General features: G+C 36.4%; 1 protein-coding gene across 2 annotated transcripts in view; it reads right to left on the bottom strand.

Annotated features, from left to right (window-relative positions):
- The window catches only part of LOC110448847 (ATP-binding cassette sub-family A member 3-like), a 28265-nt gene extending 7498 nt beyond the window's left edge, over positions 1–20767 (bottom strand). The window contains exons 1-13 of one of the 2 annotated variants that reach the window (XM_021495318.1): positions 20629–20767; positions 15615–16008; positions 13147–13386; positions 10083–10333; positions 9173–9410; positions 8668–8841; positions 3128–3309; positions 2730–2867; positions 2405–2534; positions 2123–2277; positions 1636–1791; positions 1284–1494; positions 295–544 (exon numbers count right to left, since the gene is read on the bottom strand). In XM_021495318.1, the coding sequence (XP_021350993.1) occupies positions 295–544; positions 1284–1494; positions 1636–1791; positions 2123–2277; positions 2405–2534; positions 2730–2867; positions 3128–3309; positions 8668–8841; positions 9173–9410; positions 10083–10333; positions 13147–13386; positions 15615–15909 (2420 nt within the window). In that variant the 5' untranslated portion in view covers positions 15910–16008; positions 20629–20767. Of the gene's footprint in view, positions 1–294; positions 545–1283; positions 1495–1635; positions 1792–2122; positions 2278–2404; positions 2535–2729; positions 2868–3127; positions 3310–8667; positions 8842–9172; positions 9411–10082; positions 10334–13146; positions 13387–15614; positions 16009–18505; positions 18637–20628 lie in introns of those variants that run through there. The other variant, XM_021495317.1, reaches the window with a different exon arrangement.
- Positions 20768–21024: the final 257 nt, after the last annotated feature.

Below are 21024 nucleotides of genomic sequence, written 5' to 3'. Positions count from 1 at the left end.
ACCGGTTTCAATATATGCTATCAACTTGTTCCTACGTATGCGTTTCATTCAGAATTTTGAGTAAGACTAACAATTACCCTACAGTCATTTAACGGACAATTGATAAGTTAAACAATAAACAACTTTGTCATATTTCATATTCAACCAATCCGCATACATGCACATGGGGAATTTCATTACATGACATTGAAAAAAACAAAACATTTTCAACTGAATAAAAAAAATCCAGTAATCACCATACAATGTATGGTTATGATTCTTAAGATTTCACTTTTGAGATGGAACCATATTTACTTAAGAAACACTTCTTCCATCGTCGTCGCCGATGTACCAAAGCTGGATATGCCAAGTTCAACCGACTTCTTTTCTATGTGCTCAAACAGTTCCTCGAACTTGGCTGACTGATCGAAGGGGAGAAGGTAGGAGAGTTCGGCGCTGATCTGGCTCTCCAGAACGGCTGTTGGGATTAGCGTTTGGATCATTTTGGTCAATTCGTCCACGTTACAGTCTTTAGTCTTAACCACTACAAGATGATATCCTGCGCCTGGAGGAAAGAAGTCACAGGGTCACGGACTAAGAAACGATAACAGACTGTGTTAAATTTTCTGAGAGTCGGCGATGATTTGAAATGATTGATAGATGTAACCGGAACAAAGACAGCGGAACAATTTCGCAATTTCACAAAATGCAAAGGTGTTCAAGATGGGTTTCAAAGGAATCTTTATTCAGCTTATTAGGTTCGATTTATGTGTGTCAAATAGAAGTAGGACTATGTTGAAGCTTCATATAGAAAATCAGTGTGATCCAAAGCTTGTTTATTGACATTCCATTCAACGTCTAATAAAAGGTGATCAGATGGTTGCGTTAGAGAAAGGATGATGAAAATAGGTTTTGTTGACCAGTGTTTCTTGGTTAATGTTATTTTAAGTAATTCTAGGCATGTTTTATGTACAGTCCTTGTACATAAATTCCACATAACATTTGTTTTTGGAGAAAACGGACGTTACTCATGCGTCAGCAAGCCATGATAAGTGTGTGTTTGTACACCCACCAGAAATGTTGTCTTTTCCCACTAACAATGGACCATACAGAGCAAGACAAGTTCAATTACACATTGATTGACATTGATGTATATGAGGTTTGTATCTAAACGCTTTACCTACTAAACATATATCACTTAATTTGTTTGATATGGGAATTCATATCACAGAAACTCTATATGGAACCATAATGCCATTGAGTCTGTAAACGAATCCTCAACAGTAGCGTAAATCATGTCCTACCGTAGAGTTTCTTGAGGAAGAGCGAGGAGCCACAACACTTTACAACGCCCTCCGCCATGATAGCAATTCTGTCCCCCAGGAGGTCAGCTTCGTCCATGAAATGCGTACTCAGTACGATCGTCCTGCCCTGACGGAACTTTTGCAGGATGTCCCAAATTTGTCGCCGAGCGGCAGGGTCCATACCGGAGGTAGGCTCATCCAGGATGACCACCTAGGCAGAAACGGTTAAACATCTTTACTATGTTCTACACATAAATAGGGTCAAGACACGCCTGTATTCAACAATATTGGAATGGATTGATTGCATTTAGTTATCGGATAGAAAAGGGAGATAATGTGGTTCTATGGGTACCTTTGATCCAGAAATCAGGGCGATTCCAACCGATAACTTCCGCTTTTGTCCTCCGGAGAGGGTGACGGAAAAACTGTGTCTTTTCGGTTCCAGCTCGAGTATGCTGATCATGTCATCAACTTCCTGGCGGATCATACGTTTCTCACTTCCTTTTAACTACAATAGAACGAATACTTAGTTATATGAGACGAAGTTAAAAACACTTTTTATTTACAAAATAACAACACTGGTCATATTTCTATTGATATTCAATATCTTATCTGGTCTACAATTCCATAAAGAAGGAACTACAAACTAAGGTTTGAACAGTTTTCTTTACAGAAACAGACTTGGGCGTCGATCAAGTGAAAAAATGACATTCTAATTAGAAAGTGGTGATTCTTTCTACTGACAGAGATCAATGCCAGAGCAGTTAACGAGGTTATAATGGAAATCGTTGTGTTAAAATTACACGAAAAAAGACTGGGCGGTCATGCTGTAGACTCACCTGGGCAAAGAACTCAAGATGTTCCTGGACGGTCAAGGTGTCGAATAAGATATTGTGCTGTGGACACATTCCCAGGCTCTGTCTCACGTGCAAAATGTCGGTACAGATATCGTATCCGTTAACAGTCGCCGTCCCCTTGGTGGGAGGTATGAAACCTGGCGGTGGAATTCAATTGCATTATAATGTTTACAATTGCGTATATTATGTTATAATACTTACAGTCGTGGAATATTAGAGTATTAAGAGTGATAAAACAAGCAAACGATGTTTCATGTGTATTACCTGTCAGCATAGACATTGTGGTTGTCTTGCCTGCTCCGTTGTGTCCTAGCAGGGCTGTGATCTGTCCGTCATACATGTTAAGAGTTGTGTTGGTGACCGCCACCTTCTTTCCTGTCCCGGAACCGAACACCTGAATACAAAAATATTGCAATAAGCTTAGGGTGTCATCGAATATTTCTAACATGAAACTAACAATATCGTAAAATTCATGATCACTATAACAAAACTCAGCTGTCTTCCAAAACTACAAAACCAGCTATAGTTCAGTGATACAGAACATTCATGAACGATAAAAATCATAACAAATTAAAGGCGCGTTCCTTACCTTCCTTAGGCCGCTTATCTTGATACCGACTCGTAAGCCACTGGGGTCTCTCTCGAATTTCTCTGGGTTGGTGACAGAGGGGAGCTCTTCGTGGTTGTAGTTTTCTGAGGGGGGCCTTGCACCACACCAGTATGTTTTCTATGGATACAGACGGTAGTGTTATTAGTTTTGTTTATAACAATGTCAAAGAGGCGTATTTTCATAAGGCAAATCACTTTATTGTTTTAGACTTCATGAGAAAAGGTTTGTTAGAAGTAACAAGGGGAATTTCAAAGAGTAGTAACAGGAGAAGCAACAAGTAGAATATCAATGAAAAGTTACAGGAGAAGTAACAAGGAGATGTAACAAGGAGAAGTAACAATTAAAGCATCCTCCGTTGTTGGCTGAATGTTACGTACCGAGACGGGGAAGTACCATGGCTGGGGTACCCCGTACTCCCCAGGATGGACATTGTCCACGTACCACGTAACCAGTAGGTATAGGACACTATCCGCCAGTAACATTATCATGGAATCCAGGAGGGAAAAGTTGTCGTCCACGGTGGCAGGCTTATAGAAATTGGTCCATCTCGCCCCATCGCCTATCATGGTGATAACAGGATTTAGTTGTAAAAAGGTAGCGAACATAATAAAGTAATGGAACTATATTACAAATTGAATAAGACTGTCATATGGTAACTTAGCTTTATTTAAGGCTAAGTGTGGCAATGTGCCAAGGCACTAACCTCCGAAAACTGAATTGATATGGCGTTTTAAATTAAAAACCGAATATAAAACACAATTGGATGCCAGCCTATCTTCCTCGGTGATTGTGTAATACATATTCAGATCTGAAGTTTTATCTTATTATCTGGAGAAATTAAACAAGCAAAACTCCAATGATCACTAAAGACGCCGTTTATGTGAGCATAGTACCTGGATCTAGAATTCTGATTAGGAGAGTCAATTAAAGTTAACTACAATTTTTACAATTCTTTGTATTCATGATTTATTTATTGTTAAGTCAACTTCTTATAAGTTCAAAATAATGTTCACACGATTTATTTTTTTGTACAAATATTAAGATATATTTCCCAATGATATTTTTTTTGTATATTTTAATAAACAAATAATTGCTTGCTCTCATCCATAGACTTTTAAAGGACTGAAACTAATCTTTTGAAACTGTTTCTTTTTCTGGGAGCAAGGCTAGGCCGTGATTCTATCCTTAGGTTTCAAAATGTTGTGCTATCGCTCTAACTGGCTGACTTATTTGGTCAATGGAAGTGTCCTAACACAACTGTTATATCAAACATTAAATTAAGAGGGGGGGGGGGATATACGAACCCGACAGGGAAGTGGGACAGGGATCCTTAGGTTTATCAAGAAATAATTATTTATATTTATTTACAACAATTTCTTATTTTGCGTTGTGTTTTATTGGATTCAGTAATTAATTTGTGTTGAAGTTCCGAATCTTGCACATTTATGAACCTTTATTTATGTACGTATACCGCCTGTTTCACGTCTCAATTCAGAATAATAGTCGACTATTCAATTTCTGCTTAATGGTCATAAGTCCGCTGATGTCATTACTCTCGCAAACTAGCACTCATCTTCCTTCCGTTGAAGCCGCAAAATAAATCAAAGACCGTTCTGTTATGTTAGTAATTAGAAGTTCCGGGTGTCGTCTGTAAGTAATAGGGTCAAGTGAGGTTCATGTATCGGGTGTCCTCGGTTGTCACGTGCCGTGTGTCCTAGGTTTGTTACATATCGGATGTCATTGGTTTTATGTCGATGCCTCTCATTTACGAAAAATAATTATAAACAAATGAATGAATGCTGACGAAGAATATGACAACTCACATGGCGACAAGTAAATTGCCGAGGTTTATGACAGGGTGAATTAGCATGTATCCATGGCAAGATAGTAACACTACCTGGTATTTATCAAATGCATAAGTACATTATTTAGTATGTGAAATATCGGATATACCATACATTGTATAATACACTTTGTATATCAAAGTTAAATGAATTATCATATCTAGAAAGATATATACATATCTGGTAAGATCTCGCATAACTTTTAACATTGTATAGACATTATAGCTTATACACTGGAAATCGTGTTTCTTTGTAAAATTTCTCACGTTAGACAAATTTCGAGGCAAAATCACTGGGCCTGATTTCTACTCCGAGCATGAAGTAAAAGCAGTTTCAATATTGGGCAAAAAGGCAGGAAAAGATGCCCGGTTGGATAATATTGAGCAGTTTGATAATAAACTGTTCTTCGGTAAAATTAATTGTATATCGCAAAAAGACCACCATTTTGATAATGATTTGGATATCGTACATAAAATAAATAAAAATAAAATGTAAAGCTTTAGAGGACGTAAGTAAGTTTATAAAGTTATAAATATTATTTGCTATCTCATTGCTTAATTAGTTTGGGAAAATCGGGGGGAATGAAGCATATCGTTGTTCCAAGTGTGTTCATCTGATTATTTTCTTTAATTTTCAAATATTGATATCATTTGACCGTTTATGTTGAACAGTGAACTGTGGGAAAACCAGTGTCCACTTAATCTTTATTATATTTCATGAGCCCTTTTTAATTTCTATAAGTTATTCGATCTGCATTTATCTCAATTTTAATTGCAATTCTATATCTGGTTTACACTATGCCTCTAATTTCGAGTCGGTACAAATGTCTATATAGAGCCGCGGTCATAAAATAACAAAACCAAAATATAAATATCACAGTAGTTAATTGTCTGTGTTTGTTGTTTACTGTCATTAAACAGCAGTACATCTCTATTTTTATATTCATCAAATCAAGGGGAATAAGTGTTTTGCTATTAGTTTTCAAAAAAACAATCTATGCTACACAACGAAATCAAAAGATGTTAAAGTGAGAAAGGACTTAATAAATCCTTCTGTTCCATTTCTGAACATTTTTGAAACTTGAGCTTAATTAGTTTGTTTTTTTACCAAAACTAAGTTTGGGTATTTAGAGCAGGTCCACATAAAACTCGATACTTAAGGCAAAACAAATTGTATCAGTTGCATAATCAAGTAATAAAGTAGATACTGTTGATATCCTTAATACCTCTTAATCTAACAACATACATGCAGTCATTGGGTGGTCTTGGCGACAGCCTTTCTTAATTCGAAAACAAAAATGAAATTTTCTATTTGATTAACAGATGTGAACACATTGACATACAAAGCTTTTATAGGCTTGCAGTTCATCAGCCCAAAATGTGACAAAAATATCCAGAGTGTTACTGAGGAATTCTCAACTAACACAGATAAAAGCCTTTTCGAAACCTGTAATTGAAAATATACCAGGAATCTCTTTTTCTTTCACATACACATTGATATCGTAAATTAGTCTAGTATTAGGCTCTATTCCTGCAAAAAGGTCTGTCTGTTCCTTATCTATTTATTTATGAAAAGTTGTTTTTTTTAATCTTCCATTAATTTATCCTGATTTGATTTTATATATAGTAAAGAAATTTCACTCCATATTTTTCACAACTGCTTGTGTTTGTCTCCCTTGATGTGTATTTATTCCTTGTCTTTATGTCACTAATAGTTTAGCATTCATACATAAATAAGCAAGTGGTCTTTCTATAAATTTGCTCTTTTTTCCACAAAAACAATTAAAAATCAATTGTTAAATCATTTCATTTTTTTTTGTATTTTTCATACCAATTAAAGGAAGTAAAGCTATATTGATAGAAATGTTACCCTCTCAAATAACATATTCTGTCTGGTTAAGTCAAGGAACAGTATAGCCATCAGTATTTAACAAAGTTTTTAGATCAACATCCCCAATATTATTATAAGGAAAAAAAATATTGTTCTTGAAATATTTGATATTCATTTCAGATATCTTCCTGTTTTCTAATGGTTTCTTCATTACTTTTCTTTACCTTAGGTAAACACACTGTTTTCAATATCAAAAAGTGTTTGGCTGCCCCCTCTAACAGGTAATATTTTGAATGTACTTCATTCGATTGTGTTTTATTTTTCTATGTTTTCCTTTTTTTGTATGCCAGAGATTTCATTTTGTCGAAAAAAGGATTTTCCGGGGTTTTTTGCCTCTATAATGAGTTAGATATTATCGTCAGAATTAATATTTAGGTACGTTATTAACAATATGTTCATCTATTCATTCAAAACAATCTTAGCCAAATAATTGTTTATTATATAACAGAAACGGTTCAGTGATTATTCACAGGAAAACACGCCGAAATAACCAGCAAAATCAACCATATGCGATTCAACTAAAACACCCGGATCACTATCTAGATTAAGAACGTCCATGCACATCATCTCACAAGAAACATGAAGTTTGTACTTAATGCCATTACAATAATGAAGAATATGCATTCACCATAGAAAGAGACATTCTTAAGACAAACACGTGATCATTCCATCAAGGAATACTAGGGAATACTAGTCATTGTTTGAACCACAATATCAATACGCGTCATTTTGTCAAACACCCTTCTCTTGTTCCGGTTACGATTGCATGATCCAGAAATCTAGACACACATAGTGTTTTTACCACACTCTGTATATATACATCTGTAAATATGTTTACATATTAATCACGTGAGCCACGCTTACACAACCGGCTCCTTGTTTGTAACGATATCCGTGATTGTCAATGGAAAAAGTATTAGGATGTGGGACAAATCCGATCCGGATGGCGTGTGTAACGTCGCGTTTCCGTGCGTAGGCGCGTGCTTGTGTTCTTGATTACACGTGCATACATGCATACGTATAGGTGGAACTAGCGTAAATCATATATGTTGTTTGTATATTGTACAGTATATGATTTTTATTACAGTTTTATAATATAAACGTGTTATAAATAAACGTCAAAACGAAACGTAAATATTGGGTTTCACGGCCATGATATCAAAACAAATTTTGATACAAAATGTTCAAAACTAATAAAATAGTTGACCCATTGTATTTCCCTGTCTCAGAGGGATAATTTTGTATCAGCTTTAGTAACAATGTACGTCATTGTACTTACAAATGTAGTGGTAATATTTTCCTGTACATGATAATACTTCCTTGTCGATACTGTCAGTCTAGAATGTTTTTTCATAAATCGTGTACACGGTGATGTCATATCCATATTCTTCTATCGGATTATTTCATTTCATTGGTATCAATGTATAAATGTTGTTATAATATGCCTATGAGCTGCAATGCTTAAAGCTAATAAACAATACAATACAACACAATTTTAGTTCTGTTCGCGCAGACACGTAAGAGCTTATTTGCGAGTCATGATAAATTGTGACATGTAAAAGGACCCATATTCACATTGTTTACGGCTGTAAAGCTACATCACAAGACGACTCGATAGGCTCCTACGAATTTGTTAACAAGACCAATCAGGACCATTAATCTTCACGTAAAATGTGTGTGGTGTGTACGGCCGTAAAGCTATATCAACAGGAGTAATGCAAACTTGGAGACAATCAAACGATGCAGTGTGTTTGACTTTTGCCAGTGGCTTCGTTTGTATGTAGTAATTGGTAACAGTGATAAGGTAATTAAAGTTACATATCACTCTGAAGCATCTTACGTGCTGCTACATAACTGTTAAAGACATAGCTCTAGGTCACATTAGCCCCTGTTTATCGTTCCTTACTAAATATATACAACCGATATAACAGCCATGAAAGACAGTTTATTGATTTGAACTGACAATCAAGATTTGGTTTGGTTTGGTTTAATTTTGACAATCAAGAGAACATTTCCTTGAATACATCGATGGGCTACATTGTAAGTTACGGGTTAGCTATCATACACACTTACCTTTACAATAATAGCTTCGAGTACATCTCGTCAATGTCTTTGGTAAGTAAATAAATCATTTTTTTTACAAGTGAATTCAAAACTGTTTGCTTCAACCGGATATGACGTACCTGTTCCCTCGTATATCCCGATGGTGTTGACTCCCAGTGCCATTCCTGTATTAAATATCAGACATGTCGCCAACTTCTCACTTCGAGACATAGTCTCATAATAGTTGGCGAGGAAAAAGTATGGAAAGTACAACAGGAAGTAGAGTATCCCTCCGACATTAGCACCAGTGTTGGCTACAACAAAAACAGGACATTCAATATGTGTGCTTCGGTGACCAACACACGAACAAAAAGTTACACTCGGTAAAGAAGGGGACACTAACAGTAAAGGAATTAACTGCTCTGCTAGAGAAAACACAAGAAACGCTAACTTCGAGACGCTATTCAAAGACATTTATTTCAAGAATGTAGAAACTGGTGAATTGGGTAATGTCAGTCAAGGGAACACAGTAAATGTCAACTTTGGGATTATATATAAGAGACGCGAACTGCGGGAATAATGAAACACGAACAAGTGAAATACAAAAAGTTTACTGGGTGACATCAGATTTCACGAGAGTCTTACCTTTGTTGAAGAAGGTGCTGATCATGAAACAGAAGGCGATGATGGAGGTACTGTAACAGATCAGGAACACGAAGACCAATGAGGGGTCAGAATTGTTGAGGACGCTACCCTTGTCGCCAATTTTGACTGCAAACAAAATGGTGTAGATAGCACAAGCGATGACGAGGTAGACCAGGGCTTTGAAAAACCATGACAACCAGTAGACGGTCGAGCTCAAACCCATCAGCTTCATCGCCTCCTGTAAATCAACCCAATGATGAATGATTAACAAAGAAACTAAACCTGTAATAATAAAAACTACAAGCAAACAAGTGTGAAGGGAACGGGCTGAACCTGTCGCAACCAATGTCGGAACACGCTACAGAATCTGGGATTATCATTTGCCTTAATAGTTCGCATTAAAGAAAGTTATTTTAGACAAAGTTTAACGATATATATATATATAGTAGATAATAAATAAATAAGTCCTTGCGAAGGAAAATATAGAATAAAAACATTTTTTTCAGATCGTCCGCTAGGCCTTTCTGCCTTCTAGGGCTTCTTCATATATATATGCTGAACTATTTTTATATTTATTTTCTTACATCTTTAGTCGTTTTATTAATAAGTAGACGTTGCTGTTTCCTCTATCGAACACGTTCGTATCAAAGAGTCTGGTATCATTCTTATTTGTCTCGTATCATTCTTATTTGTGAAATAAAGATACATAACTAAAAGTATCAGTCTGGCAGATAGACATGAAGCTCAATACTGGAAGTAACAAGTTGTTATTTCAAATGTACTCGATTATGATAAAGTGATAAGGGAGAGGTTTTCCACACGACAATCGCTGTGAGTGGAAAACATTTTGTGGATCCGTGTGAGATAGCCTCCCCCTCGAGTCGCGTCTAATTCATTAAGAAGTAGATACCTTCAGTCGTCGCTCTTTCTCGTATAGTATGTTCTTGATGGTCTGCAGGGACGACAGAATAAACCCAAGCATGAGGAAAAGTGGGAGGTTGCCCTGGAGAGTAGGGAGGAGGAAGTCCTTCACCACGGGCGGGTAGGGCATCCTCTGCATCTCAAACTCAAATGTGGACAGATTGTTTCCCGGGGCCTGTTGGTCGATAATGGCCCTGTCCACCAAATACTGTAGCAACAGGAAGCCGGTCTCACGATAGTCTGAGGACACAATAGATCCGTCATTTACAACGCCAATTCATTATCTACAACAACATAAACTATGACGTCACATAATAGCGGACGTCGCTATAGCTAACTATTATGTGACGTCATAGTTGATGACGTCACAACTATACTTCAATGAACAGTCTGAAGAATCTCCTAGAAGAGATGAAAGTACTAAAGACTCGTTGTTGAGAATTTTTCTTTTTATCAAGACACAGTGAAACATAACAGTTACATGTACATATACATCATATTACAAGAAGATAGAACTGATATAAATATATATGGTGTAAAAATTGACAACAGTTTATCTTGGTCAGATAACAAAACATCTGTTGTTTCAAAGATTAACAGTGGTTTGGGTTTACTTCGACGCATCCGTCAATATTTACCACTTCAGCTAGACTTAATTTTTTTCATGCATATATTTTTCCCCACTTCATGTACAGTAGCACAGTATGGAGCGGATGCTCTTTAAATCTTCTTCAAAAACAGTCAAACGCGCAGAAACAAGCTGCAAGATTACTGTTGGATGCTCCATTTGATACACTATCAGTAGAAATGTTTTCTTCATTAGGGTGGTTACCAATTGGCGAATATTTGAAATTCAAAAGAGGTGTTATGGTGTACAAATGTATAAATAATCTAGTTCCAGGATATCTTTCTAATCAATTTAATTTGTCTACCAACAGATATACTAGATCAGCATCCCAAAACTCTGTCAAGGTACCCAAACACTGTACCACATTTTATTCCAAACACTTTTTGGTACAAGGGAGCCAGATTTGGAATAATTTACTGGTTGAAGTACGACTCTCTTCCTCCTTGACAAAATCAAACAAAATATGATTGGTAACATTAAGAATGCGGTTTAATTGTCTTTTATTTTTACTATTATACTTTTTAGATACAGCTTTGAATTGTTTTATTTTCGCTATATTAGCGTGTATTCTGTCAATTTTTAGCTTTTGCTACATTAGCATATATATGTAAATTAGACAATTTGTCTTTTAATGAAAACCATAATGGGTTAAGCACGGAATATGTTTCGTTGCTTCTGTGATAATTTTATTGTAATTGTATTGAACGACCGTTTAAATTATGAAATAACTGTGATATGAATGGCTGTTTTAGTAAGACCAACAATTATTTTATGTACATTTATTTGCTGTGATACTATTTTGTCTTTTAACTAACCAATTTTACTAACAGAGTACCCTGTGGAAGATTAGCTTTGCTAAACAGGTTTTGTATCCTCAATAAATGTAGTTTATTATTATTATTATTATTATTATATACTATAATTAAAAATATAGCTATTATATAAAACCAATAGTCCCCTCGGCTAAAGACAGTCGAAGGCAGCAATTAAGCTGAGAGCATCGCGGACAAGGAACGCTGATGTAGAGGACATGTTCTTGCGCAAGATGCACTATCACATAAAGTGAGTCAACGAGAGATAAGCACCAGAAAGAAGGAACGAGATATCAAAAACGTGGAAAATGTGCATGTGGGAATCTGGCCCGGTAAATGTGAAAAATCTCAATTTCCTACGGAATGCCCTCATTAGTCGCCTCTCAATTCTGCAGTGGATATATATATATATATTGCGTCGTCAGAGCTACGAAGCGGTCCTTTGTCAACTGATGGAGCAAAATCAAAAATGCTAATCTATAAGACTATATATAATTCACGCCTCATATGAGTATAATGCTATCAAAATATTGCATAATTGTTGAAAAATCGAATCCTTACCAATGAAAAAAAAACTCTTACACGAAATTAACTAAATCTGTCTTGGAGGAGGGGGGGGGGGGAATAGAAACGATCGCCATGACAGATCATGCGTGATGATATATCAATTATCCTTTCTATATGTGGCCTGCATAGCCAAATATAGTATTACTACTGATGCCGCCATGTTTACTACAATTTCCATATTGGGTCATGACACCCATATTTAGATGTCCGACCTATATCGGAATAGAGACGAACGTTCCAACATGGCGGTCAATTCAGATTTCGATTGCGCTTGCTTCGTGAACTTGATAATTTAACGACATTTTAGGCAGAGTTAAACTTCAAGCTGTGCATGAAGTCAACAGAAATATTTCATACTTCAACCCTATTTATGGATGCGGACCAATGTGCTAAAATCGCCGGTGTGATTCACACTGGGCTTGCTCCATTACAAGGCATGGGATCGATTTAAAATAGATACTGACGAGTTTAGACATTTCCTGGACTGTCAACTTCAGTTAATGCCCTTGTGTTCGCCAACGGGTTAGAAACAACCGAGTGGCCACACCCACTAAATTTACAACACTCAGCAAGGGACAAGTACACATGTCCTCAAACATATGTTGTTAACGATTTATGCTCTCAATGCACGCCACGTTCGTCTACATTTATATTGATTTAAACTTTACTCAAAAGATAAGATATTTATTAATAGTAACCAAATTGACCTTCTAGACTGTGTGCGAAATGTACATCGCAGTGCGACACCTGACACGTTAGTGCCATGTGGGAGGACCCAGTGTGGAACGACACATATAGTATTCAGTTGATAGTTTGAACTTACTAAAAAATTGAAGTTTGAAATGTCAGAAATGACGTCGTTCATACACTGATAGTGTATTGACGCCGACATATATTTCAAAGTAAAAACAAATGACTAGTGTCTTTCCGACTTTGATAGCAATATATTTGTAAGAACATTTTAATAAGTTTTATAATATAATGTAGATTTGGAGTATTATCATAGGAATGTATTGGTTTTAATTGGTACAAGTAATGTGACTCACACGGCTCTCCACCGTCGTCAGCGTCATTGCGGAACCAAGGAGTCCGAAAGAATGGGTAAGAGTTTTCCGTGCGCCACCTTTCGTCATTGGTCCGTTTGGATACACTCAGGTCGTACTGGACACTTGGGGGTAAAACTGTCCGGTAGTCTGCCGTGGAGTTGAACACCACCGCAGCCCAGATATTTTTGTCGTTAGTCGCGTGATAGTCCTCGATCTCCTTTGCCGTGTCGTAACCTCGCACTGCAATACAAGTTTAAATTCAGTCTTCTTATGTTTCCTCTAAGCAGGTAAGACGCTTCGGATAATTATATAAAGACAATATCCCTATTAGTTTGGAACTACGAATTGTAATACATGTATATACATATGTCCCGGTTCACATTATTATGAATTGTCGTACATGTACATTCCTCTCCAGTATGGTTCTACAAATTGTCGCATACTTATATCATTCTATGTTTTATTTTGTTTTGTTTTTATTACGTCTTTAAAAAAAAAAAAAAAAAAAAAAAAAAAAAAAAGACAATGCAGACATCTAATGTCTATCTTCTATATGTTATAGGTTACTATAATAACCTACCATAGTTACTAACTTACTATAGTAACCTACCATATCAAGTAACCTCTCTAACGCTCAGGTTGTTTTTGGAGCTACCTGTAGAATGCTAAGTGGGACACGAAACAGTATAACAGAAAAAAGATTAACTAAAATCCCGGGCTGACCCAGAGTGCTTAGTGGGACACAGCACAGAGAAAGAGTAAAGAAGGGGGGAGACAGGCACGTGTATATAACAAATGCACGTGTTGCCATGGGAACAGCTTATCAATGTTGGTTTCGGATCATTTAAATAGAGACAACGTGATAAAAAGATTATTCTGTGGTCTTACATATGCAAGATAACGCAGTGAAATGTTTTGGACCGATTTCTTGTACTATATTTTATTTACAGATACCACATTGGTTTTAAGATATACATTCAGTTAACTGTATCGATATGTTATATACTGTTACGTCACAATGACAATATACTTATCTATATTATAGATACTTCGAATTATGTGAAAATGCATCCCCGACGTATACATGTGATAAACGCCATTCTATTTTCTAACAAATATATCATCTGTAGTTGGGTTATATTTCCATGCTGGCAAAAACTAGGAATTGTGTATTCCCGTCAATAATTCCACTCTGATATTGCGAAATAAGTTAGTTGATCATGTGAAGTAAAATCATAGACGATGATGTAATGATTGTGAATATGTTGTATCACGTGATTTGTTTAGCAGCTAATGGCGGGTGTTATCACGGGTTCACTCACGTTTGAGACATGTGCTCCAGTGACGGTTGTGTAAGTTTTACAACCTATATCTCGATAAAGCTGGGAAGTTTTATCACTCGACAGGGGTCAGGGTAGGCACAATAAAAGTGTCTGTGTAGAGCGGGATACACAATCACGTGCACTGTGTCCATGTTTACACAATTCAATATTGTATAAACAGAGTTATATGAAGAATGTCACCTTTCCACAATCAATAATAATTTATGAATGGATAAATTAAAGTCACAAGAGGATTTTTTGCCATAACACTGGATGTAAACACTTTGTTATTTAGTGCCTTTGTGTGTTAGAATATATACACTATTCAAATCATAAACTTCAATAAACATGTATTTGTATGTGCTTTTTATCGTTAGTCAGAAAAAAACTAACTATATATATATTTATCTCCTCTTTCAGTCTATCTCCACTCAATCGAACATTTTAAAGATGAGTCAGTTGTTTCGACCAGACTTCATTATCCTTCCCGTAACCACATGTGGACATATCCTGATTTGATCATCTCAACCCCCAATAATACTGTTAATACAAACCCCTTAAACATTTAATAATACTTCTCACAAAGCAAAATTGTTTTAAAGTTATATCATAGTCATTTTCCCACTATCCGACGTCCATACATTAACGATGGGGTCATTATGTGGGACACCACGCTGAAAGGTTATACCACGTTCATGTATAACACTAAATCTAAAACGAAATGAAAAAGGAAGAAAAACCTGGGTCATTATGTGGGACACCGCGCTGAAAAGTTATACCACGTTCATGTATAACACTAAATCTAAAACGAAATGGAAAAAGAAGAAAAACCTGGGTCATTATGTGGGACACCACCCTGAAATAGTATACCACGTTCATGTATTACACAAAATCTAAAAGGAAATGAAAAAGAAAGAAAAACCTTGAGTATGCATGGTAAAATAAGTAAATTAATATTCTTTGTCTATCTGGTGTCCCAAATTAGCGGAAACAGAAAGAACCTCTCATATTGTTTTTTCTCTCATTTATTTTGGACAGAAGGTACGGCGTCACCAAGGCGACACATGTGACGTGTCCTATAGTACATATCGAAATAATGGCAAGAGTATCTTCAAATAAATCAAACACATTATTTAACATACTAACCAGTAAAGTTAGGGCCGACGTTTTGAGAAATGTCCATCATCAGATTTATAATAGCAGTCTGGTTAGGTGCGAAGAGGATTTCTGTTCTCTTGGATGTAGCGTTTTCCATCAAAGGAAACGGCGGCCATATTGTATCGGTAGAAATAAGCTCTGTTTTCACCAGAGAACGGATCACCACCAGGAGAGCTGCGAAACCCACGGGTAGAATTATCTCAAAAATCGTCACGGCCTTCTTACGCTTCTGTATCGTCCAGTTCTTCCATGTCAGCAGCAGAAACTGTGCAGCTTTACCCATAATGGTGTACGATGTGTATTATTCTATAGAACGCACAAGTCCTGATTGAATATTGAAGATAACTTGTCTGTTAGTGTTCTATCCAGTCTACGTGATCATCTGCAACATAAATGTTATAACAATTTCAATGGGCATTTAGATCACAAATATAAATGATATTAACAACTAAGTGTTTGGCCACGATTATCATGTAAAAACACTAAAAGTAAGAAAGCACACACACAATATTACACCTTTAACTTACAACCTAAAACATGCGTAGGTTACCTACACGTCAAAAACTACACAAAACATACTTCAGTTTCCACACACGCCAAATGCTAGATATTTCACAAGCCTAATGATACATAAAACATACCTGAGTTTCCACACACGCACAATGCTACCTCATCATACTGGAGTTCATAATGGAGTTTACACACACGCCCAATGTATTTGATTAGGGTTGCAGGCAAATTGAATTACGGACGTTAGTGCGTTAAGATGTGGGGTATTTTTTGCAAGCCTGTTCAGAATTATAAGCATAAACTCTATTGAACAGAAGACAGTTTAAGACTTTTAATTGCTTTTTCCATAAAAGTTTGACAATAAATACATATTGAATTTTTTTAAGGTTAATTTTCAATGAAAAAACAGCCGAAAGCCAATATCAGCCAGGATTCTCCAATGTTATGGTTATGACGTCACAATTGTAATGATGTCATTAAAATTACTTCAGATTTACGATCTCAGAGTACATTCTATCTGAATATTAATATGTCCTGTTAAAAATAGACCACACCACTTCAGCACACATGCAAATTACAATGACATTCGAACGTATTCTATATTTATACTGTTTAAGATATTTTGCTAATACGCCATATAACAGTCTCTTGTTGAAAGACAATCGGTTAGGTATCGCTCGTCATAGTAACGAAACTTGGTATCGATTATTTCCCGTCGTCAACGTATGCAGGTACATATTATATTACATGTAGGACATCAAAAATCAAATTTAACAGTAAAAAGATATTGGGTTACCTTCATAATTTATGTTATCGTTACAAATTATTTCTTTTCACGATAACACACATACGATAAAACAGTTGATAATTAAACACATATATCCTGATTCCCTTTGTGTCAGCAGACGCGTGTTAATATCTCGTTACAAATACGTGTGTATTAATGTTACCCCATAAACTCGCCAATGACTATTTCCTAGATGACTTCCGGTGTGGTTGATGATTATAAATTAAATTGATGTTTCATTTGATGATACAAGTGCTTGTGTACTGATCTTTAAAAGCATATTCGTATATCGATATTTTGTTAGCTGATCAACTCAGGTGTATTTATTATGCACAGTGGACCTGGATGAGGTATCGTGCTTCACCTCCGAGTGGTATATTTTGTACTGTAGTTGTGGAATGTTAACTCAAGGTTGTTGTTTTTTCTAATATACTATTTGCCCGGAAAGTGAAAAGTAATCTCGCAATCCTGGTATTGGAAATAATTATAACGACCTCTTCAAATTTGCCTGTACATCCCTTCCCATTCTCCTTATGATGCATTTTTCAAAATAGATAGACCTATATGCTTGCCTCCATCAAACGTTCAACCGGAACAAAAACCGCTGCTTGTTGCACTCACTTGTCCCCTAACAAAGCCCTGCCCTGGACCCACTTCTACTCCCAACAATAGGGCTAGCTACGCCCCTGCATATCCTTATTTGAGGAAAACTCCAAATCTAAACATATACCTTATGAACATCAATGGTACATGTTCTATGATGGGACTCAGAATACTAATCTACAGCTAGGTGAGGAATTTATGAATCTTCTATAATTTCGATGTGACTGACGTTTGATAGAGCTAGGATGATGCTGACTAGACAAGTTTATGAACATCATTAATTTACATATTGACAATAAGGCGGAGAGGTAGTATGTATGTAGCTGTTAAAATTAACGACAGCACTTAGTACTAATGGCTGTTATATAAATCTCTCGTCGTCAGAAAGCTACGTTATCGCAGCTAGACAACACCATAGAGAGTTGTCAGCTGGGTAGCGTAACTAGCTAGCCAGTTCATTAACATATATGTATAAAGGAGAGGAGGTGTAACAGCAGGTCCACATCAGTGGCGGATCCAGAGACCTATCTAGGGGGGGTTCCAAATTTCCTGGGGGGGTTTCCATGTGGGGAAAAATTGAGGAAAATGGTAAAAATACATGGTTTTTAAAGAAAAATCTCAGGGTGGGGGGGTTTCCTGAAGCCCAAAAAACCCCTCTGGATCCGCCACTGCACATATATTTATAATTATCATTCACGTGTACACAATTCCGAGACAATATGGGCAGGTAGTATATTCATACAGTAGTATAAGTATTACAGTACTATTTCTGAATGGTTAGTCCTGACCTCTCATCGAAATAAGTGATAACAGTGGGGTCCGGTAACCTGTGTCCTGTTTGCTCTCTATATCTTAAGTACCCAACGAAATCCCGGTACACGAAAAGGATTCGCGTGCCACCATCATCCGGACTGGGAAATAACTTCGATTATTCTTTTACTCTAAAATTACTATAAACATTAATATAAATCATATTTACCTTCACTGCTGTCGTCAATGTGTGTAAACCATTACGAGTGTAGTTAGTCCAAGTTATAGCAGTATTTAAGATATATAACATGGGTAACTCTAGCTCTTATCTGAAATGTGACCGGACATGTGATCTGTGACGTATGCTGATAAAGACTTATAGCACACCTTCCAATACACTTACGGTTTGTGACTCACAACTCGGAATACAGCGAGTTTACTCATCTTCTACAGGAAAGTTATAGAGAGCAAAATAAAAATGAGACAGGGCGCGACACGTACGCAAGCCTGGATGGACGAAGACGCCTCGGTTTGATCAAATCTCTAAATGGCACGCATGTTAAAGCAATTCTTGAATCAAAATTATGGAACGTTCAATCCGTGGATATTATACGATATGATAATATATGGAACTAGGTTAATTTTATATTCATCATATCAGTGTGGAGTCAATCATGAGACACGTGTTAGTATCTGTAGGTTTACAAGTGGTAATTAAAGGACGTTTGTTACGCCACGATCGGTTTCTTATCCTCAGCAAGATTCCTCACCCGAATGAGATCTCGTTATACAATAGCTGTTGATTTCCCCCTCCGGTTAGCGATTTCTCAGTCCTGTAGGCTAGAACGATTTATCACCCCGGATTAAGATTTCATTCAAACTCTTGGAATAAACTTTGTAGCAAACTGTAAAAATAAAACGGAGGTAAAGATTGTATTACATGAACCACCGTGGTCACTATCATAAAGTATGTGTATAGGTCCTTTTCTACTGGAGTTTTCCATACAATTCAAATCTTCCGATGCATTTTACAGTATTGGAAAATAAAAATAGGGACAAATCAATTTGAAAACATCTCGGGTGGAACTATCCTGACCTATACATACCCAGGACATACAGTTATACAGTTATACAGGAGTCATACCCCTCCGCATTAAAGCCATTTTGGTCTCTGTGGAGTATAACATATAGATAGATAGATAGTAGATAGATAGATAGATAGATACAGTGTATAACTGTCAATTTGCATGAATCCAATCCCAGAATAAGACAGGAATTCAGAACTGACACCTTTTTTTGCAATTTTACCTCTAGCGTTCAGGAGCTCTAACAGCTTTTGACTGAAAACTGTTGAGCATGGCCCATGAATCAATAATCAGTCGACTGGTCCGATAAAAACAGGGACAGTGTCAACAAAGATAGTGGTGCACTAATAATAATTACCGGTACATAATATAGGACGATAAGGTCATTTTTAAGTTAAACGTTGCTTTCTGTCGCATTTGTGTTACGTCCGGGTTGTTATATATACGGTCTTTATAAGATTGAGGTATCGAATTGTTAAAATAACAACGATGTTTTTTGTTTGTTATTTTTTAGTTTAAAACCTGTTTTGCCGAATACTTTCAAAATCTCCAATGCATATTTTTTCAACCGTAAGATGAGAGGTTGCAAGATTAAACATACACCACTATAGACATGTAACTATATTTACATTTGCCCCCGCGCCGTCCCATTACAACAGTGTTAGAGGGCAAGTGTAATTATATAGGCTATAATAACAACTGCTCGACTATAAGTACAACTGCCTGTTTTAGGTGTAGGAATATGTAAACAAACAAAATGGCCGCCTGAAATGTATTTTGAGGCAGGGCAAATGGTTTTTGTAGGAACATGTCTTAAAAAAGGAAAAATGTAAATATAAAAAATACCTGGTTGTTTGGATGTAATTATATCAACAATAATTACATCCAGACAACCAGTAATTGTTTAAATATATTTGTTTGTGTTAACAAGATAAATAGTTCCTCACTATATGGTGTGTCTCAATGAGTTAACCTTTCCCCATTGTATGGGGTGTGGAAACTAGGTCAACCTTAAAAAAAATCGTTCGTTAAAATGAGGTTCACTTTTCCTCACTATCTATGATGCGTTGTAACAAGGTAAACCTTCCAAAATATATTGTGTGTTATAACGAGATGAATATTTCCCCACCATATGGTGTATATATGGTGTGTTATACTGTAGCCGTTCAGTTGGTTGAAAAATTACACGAACATGAAACGCCTTGATGAGTTTGATGTGAAACGAAAATGACGTCTACAAAATGAATTACACAACATTCTAACTCACAATAAACGAAGGACAGTACTCATGCAGGTTTCGCTTTCGGAATGTCAGTCTTCTGACGTGTCGTTGATGATATTCAGACCTATTTTCCCTGTTACCGTTTTCGCCTTGAGCAGTATTGGGTAGGCCTGCCTCCGGTCAAACGATCCTGGGAGCCAGTATGAAGTCAATTTTTGTGTGACAGTGACGTCATATAAACAATGATATGACGTCACAAAATCACACAGAGGCTAAGTATATGTAACCTGACGTTGATGTTGAGGACGCCGCTTAAACTCATGGCGCCTGCTAAAAGTATCGCTGTATTACTGAATAGGTTTTCAGAACTTGATGTCATATCATACATCTGATGGTAATTATCGATAGTACATCTGAACAACTTTGAAAACGTCACAATAA

The sequence above is a fragment of the Mizuhopecten yessoensis genome, unplaced genomic scaffold (assembly GCF_002113885.1).
Source record: "Mizuhopecten yessoensis strain PY_sf001 unplaced genomic scaffold, ASM211388v2 scaffold4359, whole genome shotgun sequence".
NCBI classification, from domain to species: Eukaryota; Metazoa; Mollusca; class Bivalvia; order Pectinida; family Pectinidae; genus Mizuhopecten; species Mizuhopecten yessoensis.
This window is presented reverse-complemented; position numbering and strand designations above follow the sequence as displayed.